The 11,896-nt window shown below is 50.8% G+C and overlaps 3 protein-coding genes across 3 annotated transcripts; 1 reads left to right on the forward strand and 2 right to left on the reverse strand.

Moving 5' to 3' along the window:
• Positions 1–202: 202 nt before the first annotated feature.
• N7508_008743 (RCC1 domain-containing protein) lies at positions 203–1,912 on the reverse strand (the record flags this gene model as incomplete). Its single annotated transcript, XM_058466806.1, has 1 exon — positions 203–1,912. The coding sequence occupies one exon, from the start codon at positions 1,910–1,912 to the stop codon at positions 203–205; it is 1,710 nt and encodes a 569-aa protein (XP_058314652.1).
• A 295-nt stretch (positions 1,913–2,207) lies between these two features.
• N7508_008744 (Golgi transport complex subunit COG3) lies at positions 2,208–4,723 on the forward strand (the record flags this gene model as incomplete). Its single annotated transcript, XM_058466807.1, has 4 exons — positions 2,208–2,431; positions 2,487–2,826; positions 2,874–3,890; positions 3,941–4,723. The coding sequence occupies 4 exons, from the start codon at positions 2,208–2,210 to the stop codon at positions 4,721–4,723; spliced, it is 2,364 nt and encodes a 787-aa protein (XP_058314653.1).
• A 382-nt stretch (positions 4,724–5,105) lies between these two features.
• bck1 (uncharacterized protein) lies at positions 5,106–9,939 on the reverse strand (the record flags this gene model as incomplete). The annotated part of the gene is made up of 3 exons (XM_058466808.1): positions 5,106–5,220; positions 5,276–7,040; positions 7,089–9,939. The coding sequence occupies 3 exons, from the start codon at positions 9,937–9,939 to the stop codon at positions 5,106–5,108; spliced, it is 4,731 nt and encodes a 1,576-aa protein (XP_058314654.1).
• Between the last annotated feature and the right edge of the window lie 1,957 nt (positions 9,940–11,896).

Below are 11,896 nucleotides of genomic sequence, written 5' to 3' on the forward strand. Positions count from 1 at the left end.
AGTGGTGTGTGGTGAGGAAAGATACGCCTGGATCGCTGGAAATTTTTTGGATAAGCGGTGGTCCAAGCGTCTCCGCGGCGTAAGTTTGCTCTGTTTGCAGTTGGTATCAACTATCAAACCAAAGATTGTCGAAGAGACTTTGAGTAGAGTATTACAATTGGATTCATATGACATAAATAATATACAAATTCCCTTATTACTTTTATACAGCAGAGTAAATGGCAGAGACATGGCGTCCACACTCAACCCGTTGCTCCATGCTCACATTGCGCTTACCAACCTTGCCCTTGTGGCGAGGAATGATCTGCAATCGCGCCTCCGCCTCAGTTTTCTTGGATTCAGGTGGAGCATTGATATAGGTTGGCTTGCACTGGTTGCTGCGTTTGCCTGTACCGAGCTGGAAGTGCTCGTTGCCTCCCCACCACAGCACATCATAGCCCCAGTCCTTAGACTGGTCCAGGGTGTCCTTGGCTGTCTTACTGACACTGGTTTTGTTTTCGAGGACAGCCGAAACATGGGTAGTGCCGACAGACATATCATGAAGACGGATGGGCGACATTTGGTTCTTCTTCTCGTCAAACTCGCTCATGCCACTCAATGCCTTCACCTTTGTAGGGGCATCTTGCATGTGGATCCATTTTCCATTGCCGAGAGTGCCCCAAATCCCCCGACCACAAGACCATGTGTCTGCAGTCAACACACCCAAGTCGCGGACACCGGTAGGGTCTTCCTTGGGTCCCAAAACACGCTTGGCATCAACAGTGAAGAAGGTGTTCGCACCACCGGCAGCAATGCTGGTGACCCTTGGCAGGTATGAGTTCTTTTTATACAGCCTTTCCACATCTAGAGCGAAAGGAGCATCTCTGAATGTTCGCTCCACGTCCCATTCCACACCCAATTGGCCAAGAGAGTTATCACCAAATGCGAACATGTGACCATCCTTGCTCAAGGCAAGAGAGTGGTAATCTCCAGTTGCAATTTGGACAATTTTAGAGCCCTTAAGAGCTGTGATTTCATGGCAAGAATCTGCCGGTCCCTTGGGCCTGGTTGACCAGGTGAGTCCCTCAACCCCAAGTTGGCCAAGGGAAGGGTAGTTCTCGGTCGAGGATGCCGCTGAGAACACTCGACCGGAGCTGGTCAGAAGAAGCACATGTTCCTGTCCTCCACTGATACTGGTGACCTTTTCACCCAGCTTCAAAGATGGCTTCAGCACACGGTAGCTCAGATTAGATTGATTGGTCCAATATGGGATCCATGAGCTCTCCCGTGCCTTCGGGCCACTTTTTTGCTCCTCCTTGGATGTCGGCAAGGAGTATACAGTTCCATCAGAGGAAAGCGCAATGACTCGGCTTTCCGATAAAGCGAGCGAGGTGAGGTTTTTGCCGGTCAGAGTCTCAGTGGGCTTGTATTCCGTCTCTGAGAAGCCATGGCCCCACTGCACCAAATCTCCCTTTTCAGTAATAGCTGCGCCAGACTTTTCCTCAACCTTGAGATCTCTCAAAACTTGGCCATTGAAGTACTTGAATCGTCGCGGGACCTTAATATCGGTGTCTTTAGACCCAGGGTCTACCACACGGTACACGTTGGAACCCCATATGTAGACAGCGGGGCTTTTGAGGCTTCGCTTCTCTTGAACAAATTGAGCACGAAGATCATTGACGTCGATGGCTTCCTTCTTCGCTGGGTCCGGAGCACTAGTCCAAGCTTTCTTTCCATCGGTCATATAAGAATAGCCCAAAACGGCCGCAGTTCCTGTCATTGCAAATGCGAGGGACTTGCGAACCCAGTGCGATGAGCCGGATTGGGGTTTATGTTGGCTGCTGGCAAATCGAGACCATGGCGCATTGAGTGACTGGGCCAGAGTTCTGGGAGGGCGGAAGGCAAGGACCGAGCGTGTCACAGGCCGTCGCATATGTGTGGATAGCATCGTAGAAAATGGAATCGCCAACTAGAGCATATCAAGCTCAAGCTGCTAGCAAAGTAAATGTTGTATCCGGGGAAGCTCGAAATATCAGGCCTGTGATTTGTTGCGTCAGATCGAGGCGGCAGCTCGTGGCAGAACACCTGGAACAGCGGGACCGGAGTTGACCACATCGCAGGTCGGCTTCAACATTCCACTCGGCCCGAAATACACTTTGGAAAAAGCCAGCCGAGAGCTATGAGCTGCAAGTTGATCTCGAATACACTCCCCGGGCCTTGAATGCACCATGCCTTCCACAAAACAGCAACGAGCCCGCCGCCAGACCGCTCCCTCTGGCCCGCCGCGCAAACCTACCGCATATGAAACTCAGCCAACCCTCGATACGCCACAGGAGGAATCTCTTAGCTCTTTCCAGTGGAAAGCTCCGGGCTGGAATAATGAACTCGAGTTCTCACAATGGCTCAATGGTGTCAAGGATGACCTAATTGAAGAGAGCTACGACGAGTACACGTACGGCCCCTAATTGGATATAGCCTCGAACCTTTGCTGATAAGGGCTTATCTAGGAACTGCTTAGATGAACTCGAGCAATCCAAGGAACACATTGACGAAATACTGGCGAATACCTTGAACCTCTTGGACGATCTATCCAGCTTGTCCGAGTCGTTCAAGTCGGTCGAGACCCAGACATCCAACTTTGAGAAGCAATGCGAGGGACTCTTGTTAGCCCAGGAACGGGATACAAAGCTTGCAAATGGGATCCAGAACAATCTTCACTATTATGATTTCCTGGATCCAGCTTCGCGACGGCTCAATGCCCCCGGCGCAGGAAATACTGTCCGCGATAAGGAGTTCTCGGATATGCTGAGACGTCTTGATGTGTGCTTGGATTATATGGAGACGCATGTGGGTGAATTTTCTATCCAGACATGTTCATGGCTAACTCAAAGCAGATGGATCAAAAAGAGGCCGAAGTCTATCGATCTAGATATCGTCTACTGCTAACGCGTGCTCTAACGCTCATCCGCGGGAATTTCGTTTCTTCGCTCAAACATATCTACCAGAGCGTTTCCAAAAAGATTTCAGATCAGCAACTCAACGACACAGCCTTGTCCGCTCTCTTGTACGCCAAGTTCAGGGTTGGAGCGCCTGAGCTGAAACAAATTGGAGTCGAGATCCAGAAACGAGCTGTTCCACCACTCAACCCAGACCAAAGCAACGAAGCCGAATATCAAAGTCTTATGAGCGAACTCCACAGCAACTACTCGGCCACCCGTGCACGATTGATCATTCCACTCGCCCGCAAAAAGCTCGGTGAGATTACTCAGATGCCTAGCTCTTCTACAGACTTGGTTGCATTTGCTCGCGCAAGTATCAGTTACATCCGTGGACTCTGTCTCGACGAGTATGACCTATGGGGAGAATGGTTCCATGGACAGGGAGGCCTATATGACTTCCTTGAAACACTATGCGAGCCACTTTATGATCATCTTCGCCCTCGAATCATCCACGAATCCGACATCGTCAGACTCTGCCAATTGTGCACCCTTCTACAAACCCGGTATTTCTCAGACCCCGAAGACGAGCCAGAACATCTCGAAACAAATCAGCTCGACTTTTCAGTCTTGATCCAGCCAGCTTTGCAAGATGTTCAAGCCCGGCTTGTCTTCCGTGCTCTGGCTGTTCTGCAGGATGAAATCGAACGATACAAGCCTCGCCCAGAAGATATTGACTATCCCATGCGCAACCGCCAAGTATCCCTGACTGTGTCAGACACTCAGATCTCGGGCAAGAAGGACACATCTGCCGCTACCATGATCGACATGACAGCCAAGACAGGTGACGACAATGGCGAATCACAAGAGCAAGATGGAAAATGGGACTTTGAGACCCAAACTGCTCTCAAGGGCTGGTATCCGACCCTACGAAAGGCAATTTGGCTCCTGAGTCGGATCTACCGCCTAGTAAACGTAAGAGACATTCCCACTCACACCCGAAAACCAAACTAACAAATGCTTAGTCCACCGTCTTCGACGACCTAGCCCACCAAATCGTCCACCAAACAACGCTCTCTCTCCAAGACGCCAGCACCCAAATCTCCGCCAAATCAACACCAGCAGACAGCCAACTCTTCCTAATGAGCCACCTTCTAATCCTAAAACAACAAATTGTAGCCTTCGACATCGAATACGTTGCCCCAGATATAACCTTCGACTTCTCCGGCGTGACAAGCACATTCTGGGAACTCCGCGAACGCGGCGGCCTCTTCAACCCACGCAACCTAATGCGACTGGTAGGCCACGGTCTAATCCCACGCGTCGTGGAGAACATGCTCGATGCTAAAGTCGAACTGGATGGGCGGCTGCGCACTGTCATTAATGACTTCATCAATGCATTCGCGGCGCGCATGACTGCTTCGCTGCCGGCTAAGTTTGTCGATACGCGCAATCTTCAGCGCGGGGAACTTATCCTCCCTTCTTGTCGGACTATTGAGAAAGAGGTTCCTGTTCTGAGGAAGATTCTCAATGAGTATATTGACGATACGCGCATGAAAGAGACGCTTGTTGGGGCTGTGCAGGACCGCACGATTCAGATTTATGAGGATTTCTTTGAGAAGTATATTTCTTCTGAGAAGGGGAAGGGCGTTTCTGTTAGTAGGAAAGGCAAGGGGCGTGAGGATGCTGTTTGGGATGTTAATACCTTTGCGGAGTGGTGCGAGGGCGTTTTCCGGGTTGGCGTTGCTGGCTTGCAGGCTGATGTTCTTGAGGATGATAATGATGATCTTTTGAGTACCAGCTCTTAGGGTTTGACGGTTTCTTTTCTTATAATTTACTTAGCCCCCATTCGCCTCTTCAGCATAGATACCATGTGGAATGGCGCAACTTTGTATATAGGCCTGAGATGAATATGTGATCTTTTGAGACGCTCCCAATTGTGTGCACAGACTTACTGATAGATAGTACAGTAGCTCGTAATGGAAATAACCAGTATCTCAGATTCATGTCGTGATCCACCAGCAGTTTGTATGTACAGCTGGCTGGGAACCCCCAAAAAATCATCTAGTATCGCTTCAAAACTAAAAGACAGGGATAGGGTATGTACGATCCAAAGAAAGGAGAAAATAAAGACTCAAAACAATCAAGAAAGTCCAGCTCACGCTAAGGAGAAAGAAAAGAATCAACACCTCAGACGCGAATCTTGGAGTACAACGCCGTATCCAAGAAGTTGTAGTTTGCGTCGGCTTCACAGAAGGGGTGACGTGTGAGCAGGGTTCCGGCAGTAGGACGTTCAGCCGAGTCACTAAATAAGATGTTAGTTATTATCAAGGGTGAAGGGTAGCAGGGCTAAGACATACATTGTAAAGCAGTCATACATAAACGCAAGAGCCGCCGGACTAATGTTCAGCGAGACATCTTCTGGAATAGGAGGAGCCTGGCTCAGACTTCCGAGCTTGAAGATGGCACCAATTGCCTCCTCCTTGCTCCAAGGTCTTCGACCAGCGAACATCTCCAGTACAACACAGCCAAGAGACCATATATCAACCTTGGCACTATATCCTTGGCCTTGGGACTGGATAACCTCAGGGGCCATCCAGAAGACAGAACCCTGCATGGAGTTGCTCGAGTCGTTGCCATAGATATCATCCGTCTTCTTGGAAATACCGAAATCAGAGATCTTGCAGGTTCCATCAAGATCCAAGAGGATATTGTCTGCTTTCAGGTCACGGTGGAGAATACCCTTGTCGTGTAAGTAGGCCAAACCACTGAGTGTTTGCTGTGTGAGCGATTTCACGACACTCTCCTCGAACTTGCCGTGCTTCCGTAGGCAACTGCCAATGGAACCACCAGAAATATACTCCAGGTAGATAGAAATGGAGAATTCACCACGCTCGCAACCGAGATATTGCACGATGTTGGGGTGTTCAAGGTGCTGCATGGTATCAATCTCCTGGTCCAATGCAGCGACCATTTCTTTGACTTTGTCTTTGTCCGTCCCGGCAATTCGGGGATTGATCTCGACCAATTTCACCGCCAAAACCTCACCATTGTCTGCGTTCATTCCTAGGTATACTCGGCCATATGTACCCTTGCCGATAAGTTGACCGCGGATGATACGGAAAGTGGGCTGTCGCTGAGGAGGGCCAGCATTCGATGTAACTTGGTTACTATTCTGCGGAATGGGGTCGAGCTGGCTGATGCGACTACCAGGTCGAGGCCTGATCTGCATGATCTTGGCGCCGAACATCTTCGTGCTCTTCCGACGCAGAAGATCACCCGACCTTTGAGGGCCAGCAGCGCTAACACTCTTCGTTCGGTTCGCTCCCTGGGCCACTTGACGGATGGACTTCATACGAGACAGACCGCCGCCGCCGCCACCCCGTGCGATATTGCGTCGAGCCACAATACTAGCATCTGGTCTGGCGGTAGCTTGGTCGGATCCATAGGGGTTATTAGGGAGATGAGTGGGATGCGGCATAGGATGCGGGGCTTCCTTCTTTTCGTTGAGGCTTGTGTCATGCTCAGCATTGGAGGCCTTGGGGGTTGGTGATGGAGGCTCATCCAGATAAGGAGCATCAAGATCAACGTCAGGGAAGAAGTCGTCAAGCTTGTCAATAACGCCTTCGACGGCAGGTCTGCTAGCCCAAACATCTCGGGCGAAAGAATCTCGACGAGGGGGCCGCTCATCTTCAGGCGATACAGGTTCGTAAGGGGTTGCGGAGAACGGTCCCTTGCCATCTGATGCGTCGCCAGAACTGGGACCGGCTGTGCTCGGAGACTTGAAGCGAACAGATAGACCCTTGCTGAGCCGGTCTCCTGTCTTGAGCGTGAGAGATGGCCTTTCTGACTTTCTGTCGGGCTCTAGTTCCGTTTCCTGTTCCTCCTGGGTTCTTGAAGGTCGGACTTGAAAGAGGCCATCGTCGGAATCGTCATCCGAGTCATCTTGTGGCTGGGGAGTTCGCTGGAAGGACACCTGATTTTCTTCAAAGTCAAACTCTGGTCCAAATGACTTGCGGGATTGCAATGGAGGCCTCGAGGGACCGTCAATGTCGGATTTTTCAGGCGATTGATTGGCGAATGATACTTCGGGTTGAGAATTTCTCGAGGAAGAGGGTCGCGAGTCTAATGAATGGTTAGCAAAGAAGCGAGGATCAATGGCATGGTACCTACCTAGAGTTGTTTTACTTGACACTGTTCCAGCAGAGTCAAGCGTCCCAGCTGGATCCGACTCGGAGCCTACGCTGTCCCGGTTGGTGGGCGAAGCTGGAGCCACTGAAGGCAACGGAGTGCCAATGGCGCTTGTGACACGGCCAACACTGGCAAGTGCAGCCCCAAGACCATGTGCTGAAACCTCCGGCCGGTTTCGAGGGCGCTCACTTGGTCTTCTGCTGAGGTAGCTGACCTCACTTGGCCTTCTACTGAGAGAGTTGACCTTGGTGAGGGTGTTGGATTCAATCGGTGCCATTGGCGGCTTGCGAAGTGGTACAAGCGATTCTCCCTTCTTTTCATCATAAGGAGAAATGCGAGGGCTGTCGAAATCAATGACTTCGTTACGCCTGTAGCCGGTATCACCATAGGCATTGGCCTTTTGTTGAGACATCGGCGCCTTGGAGAGAAGATATTGCTTTTGCTTTCGCTCAACTTCACGCATATGTTCCTCATGACGGGCGAGCAGATCAGCTTTTTCAGAATCTAGAGGTTGGTTCGGGTCTGGCGTGATTTCCGCAGGAGATGTCTTTACTGGAGCCTTGATCGTGGTTTGCCTCGAGGCCAAGGATGGGGAGCTTGGTATAGCGTGATGCGGTGAGATGCGATTTAGTGCGTCCTCGTCTAGTGGCTTTCTGTGAACCTGGTGATGTGTTGCGGTTGGAGACAGGCTCGGCTTATCAGCGAAAGAAACACCCAGGCCATCGACTCGAGGAGTAGTAGGAGGATGAACAGGATTCCCACGGACGAACAGTTTAAGAGAACCGTATTGATCTGACTTGTTTCGACGCGAATGCGTGAGATTCGCATCGCTCAAAGGATTCTCGTGCTCCGTCTGGCCAGGCTCTGTGAGGAAGATTTGAGCACTGGTCCAGTCAGAGATTGCCATGTTTCGACAAATCTCAGCACGGAGATTCTCAACCGATTCCATGTCGGAGATATCAACCAGACGGAAGATCGATCCGTCCATGGTAACAAAGGCCCATTTCTTGGTTTTTGTTGTACCCGTGGATGGACGCTCGCCGACAGACAGATCACTTGAGTTATATCCAGGCTTTGAGTAGGGGAGATAAGCCCCATTTGGACGAGTCTCTGGACTGGTAGTTGGCGAGGAATCGTCTTGTTGCTGGTCGGGTGATGGGTGACTGGAGTCATTGGCCCTTGTTTTCTTCTTGAGGAAACCCAATAAGCCTTTACTATGGTCTCTATATGAAGAAGGGGTATCTCCACTCCATTGGCGAGAATAGGCATCCTGCGGAGAAGGACGAGCGCCTTCTTGACCTTGTCTGCCATAGTAACGGGGCGTGGAGCCCCTCCCAGCACCTGGAATAGAGTCGGTGCTGTTGCCTCGAGAGTGGTCGTACTTCAAGGACAAGTCCCCGGTAGACGAAGTTGGGTGCTGCGTATAAGCGGGTGTCGCATATGGCAAGGCCGGGCTACCACTTTTCGGGCTACCTTCGTGGGGGCGAAGTGCAGCACCCTGGAATGTGCCACTTTCACTCCCAATCGAAGGGCTCTGGCGTCGATGCTCGCCGATTCCAGCCAGGGCATTCCGCGAGTAGTCAGATCGCAGCCAGGTTGGCGACTCCCGCGCTGGAGAATCATACCTCGGCGAATCGTGAGCAGTAGGAACCGGCATTGTTACTGAACGCTGTCCAGCCTGCTTCTGATTGGCAGCGTGCAGCGCAGTGAGATGTTCCGGACTCACATCGTTAGTACCAGCGATGGGGCCAGCAGAACGCGGCTCAGGGAAATGATTAGAAAAGTACCCTAGACTACTGTCAGGGAATGCATTCGGCTGTGTCGGCTGCAAAGGCGTAGAAACCGCATCTTGCGAACCATCGTGAATTTGACGAATCAGTTTGCGCATGCGCTTGCCTTCGTCTCGTTCACGGCCAGGATCCCATTTTGTGCCATTTCGGCCACACTCCTTGGCCAATTGAGGGTAAACGACCTGATGCATCTTGCCCAGATTGCCTCGGCCACCAGAGCCGTGGCCAAGCTCGAGGAAGTCGGCTCCTTGGAGTTCCAAAGACTTGAATGTTTCCTGCCAATCATTTGAGAACCCATTTTTAGCAAGCCAAATGAGCACTCGCTCCAATGGCCACTGAATCGCAGCCTCGCTGTGCGACAATCCACCCAACGACGCACCGCTCGGGTTTTGGCGATGGCTTGACGACTTGACAATCTCACCAGCCTGCGGCTGCGGCTGTGGGCTGTCGTTGGATGTCAGTTCGTGAATATTACCATGGAGACCAAAAGATTGGGGAGCAGTGCGAGTCCCAGGAGTCTGTGGGAGACTTGGCTCTAGTTTGTAAGGAGCTTGGTTGCTGATAAGCTCATGCGGTTGGTTCATACCCAACCGTTGCCTTTCGGCCGTAGCGGAGTGCGCATACGGGTCATATTGGGCTCTTCCATGAGTATCGAAGAGTCCCGGAATGCCAACCCCAATCGTGTCGTTGCCAGGTATGTAGGTGGCGGATGTCAACGGTTGGGACTCATTAGGAGGGCGCGGCGGGATTATTGACAACGGAGCCGGTGGGCGGCCATACGCTAGGTGGTGATTTTGTGCAGGGCCAACTATGGGAGGTGGAGGGGGTGGTGGAAAGCCTGGAGTCAGCGCCTGTCTGCCCCAGTTTTGCTGCTGCTGCCATCCTGTCGGAACTCCGTATGCCGTCGCTTGGGTATATGTCGACCCTGGCGGCGGGCCAGGGGGAGGGGGCGGTACAACTTGGCGAGGCGGAGGAGGAGGTAGGTTCATAGGATGTGGTTGGGAGGAAGGCGGCCCTGGGATATATTGCTGTCGTCCGTCCATTGTGAAGACCAGAGCCCCGGGCGCACGATGTTCTGCAGGGTTATTTGTCCTGCTATCTCGCCTGCGGCGCCAAAGGGTGCGGTAGGAGGTCTTGTCGTCGTTTAGATATGATCATTCACACATCATGCTTTCTTTCAATCTGGAATGGTCGAGCAGCCGGGATTCAAAATCGAATGACAATAGCCAGGACAGGGACCAGGGGATGCAAGTTCAAGTGTCCGATCCGGCTGACATTTGACATGTTTCGGCGTCCCGAAATTATCGCGCCCGAAATTGCAGACCAGACCGAGATCGTGAGGGGGCTGGGTGACAAGTCGAGATAGTTGCAAGACAGAGGATAGTACCCAACACTGCCTTATCAGATACCTGTTAAGCGAACCTTGTGCCGATCAGAATGAGCAAGTGGAAGCGACAGAACTCCTTGCGTCGACCTTCTCGAACACGAATCCGCGAATGGACGTGGAATGTTCAGAAAGATATCTCAACATTCAATGATCGTCACGTGGCCCCGCTCGAGTGGAGTCTGCAGATATCTGTTCTACTACAGTGCTGCTCTCTTCCCTTGTCACCCCCGGCCTTGAATTTCCTAAAGTTTCACTATCGAACTAGCGTCACGTACGTCTTGGCCATTATTTCTATTTTCTGAAATCTCCTTCCATTGTCTGGGTTCCCTCGCAACCTCTGTTTGTTTGCCACGTGACACAACAATTATCACGTGGATATATATACAACAGGGTTTTATAAGTAGTTACTATATATTCTCTACAAATAAGTCTTGAGAGGATATAATTTTATGCATTGTCGCTGTCCTCTTTTGGCATCTCTTTCTAGCCCATATATGAGGTGTCTTGGGCTATACTGTTTGTAAAAGGTCTCGTGGTCTGTGTCCATAATCTTTCATACTTCAGCTTCTGTGAATTGAACACAGATTTGTGGTCAATAGACACTAACCAACACTCTTACAAGTCTATTTAAGGCCATTACATCAAGGGGACTGCATTGGATCCTAGCGTGGGACTAACTGACAATGATAAACCCAGTGAATCATGCTACGAAATAATCAATACGGCAAATTGGGCGACCGTCCTCGCTTGGCTTGGTGGTCCAGAAAAGGGAGAACACTCTTATGGACAATACTGCCGACATCTCGAATGAATCTGACAGGGGCATGGATGACAAATGGAGGAACTCTTCCACAAGTTTGCCTCCACCATCTGGCGCCCGGAGTCATCTCTCATCGCTCGTTATGTTACCCGCGGTCAAGGACTCAGCAAAGCGTAGCACGCCTTGATTACCTAGTGCCCTATGAATCAAAGACTATGATAGCTTGCCTTTATTTTTCTTTGGTCAAAACGTAACCCAGTACGTAAGAGCTTCCTGGTTGATTATGTTGTGTGAGCTTTGCTGTATGATGGTCGATGCTGCCGCACTATATACCAACCAGAACACGTACATTACGATTCTACGCGTCATGGGTACCACTGGCAAAATATGTTTATTAGATTACAATCCGAGAGAGTTACCGTAATCCGTGACTAGAGACTACTAGAGACTACATGCATGAATCGGTGGGGTCGCCCCAGATTGGCGTGTAGATCTGCCGGACAAGGCTATGCCTCTAGAGGAAGAGAGTACCGCAACGGACGAATCATGAGGCGGACTAGTATACGTCAAGGAGTTCTTTGTCGTAGGAGAATGGGGTGACTTGTGCATATTGACCCAAGCTGAAACACTGGTATCGTTGCGTCCTTCGGGAGCGAACCGAACGGCCCCCATTATCCTAGGCCATTCTCGAATATGATATAAGCATTTATAGAGGATTTTGAACATTGAAATTATGCAGCTTCAGTCGCATTAGAAATGAGCCCGGTACTCATTCACAGAAATCCAACTTGGCTCATTTTAAGTCGTAATCTTTCCCAGTTGACATATCAAATGTCACATTTTGTACATAGCA

The sequence above is a fragment of the Penicillium antarcticum genome (genome assembly GCF_028974205.1).
Source record: "Penicillium antarcticum strain IBT 31339 chromosome Unknown utg000009l_segment0_segment0, whole genome shotgun sequence".
NCBI classification, from domain to species: Eukaryota; Fungi; Ascomycota; class Eurotiomycetes; order Eurotiales; family Aspergillaceae; genus Penicillium; species Penicillium antarcticum.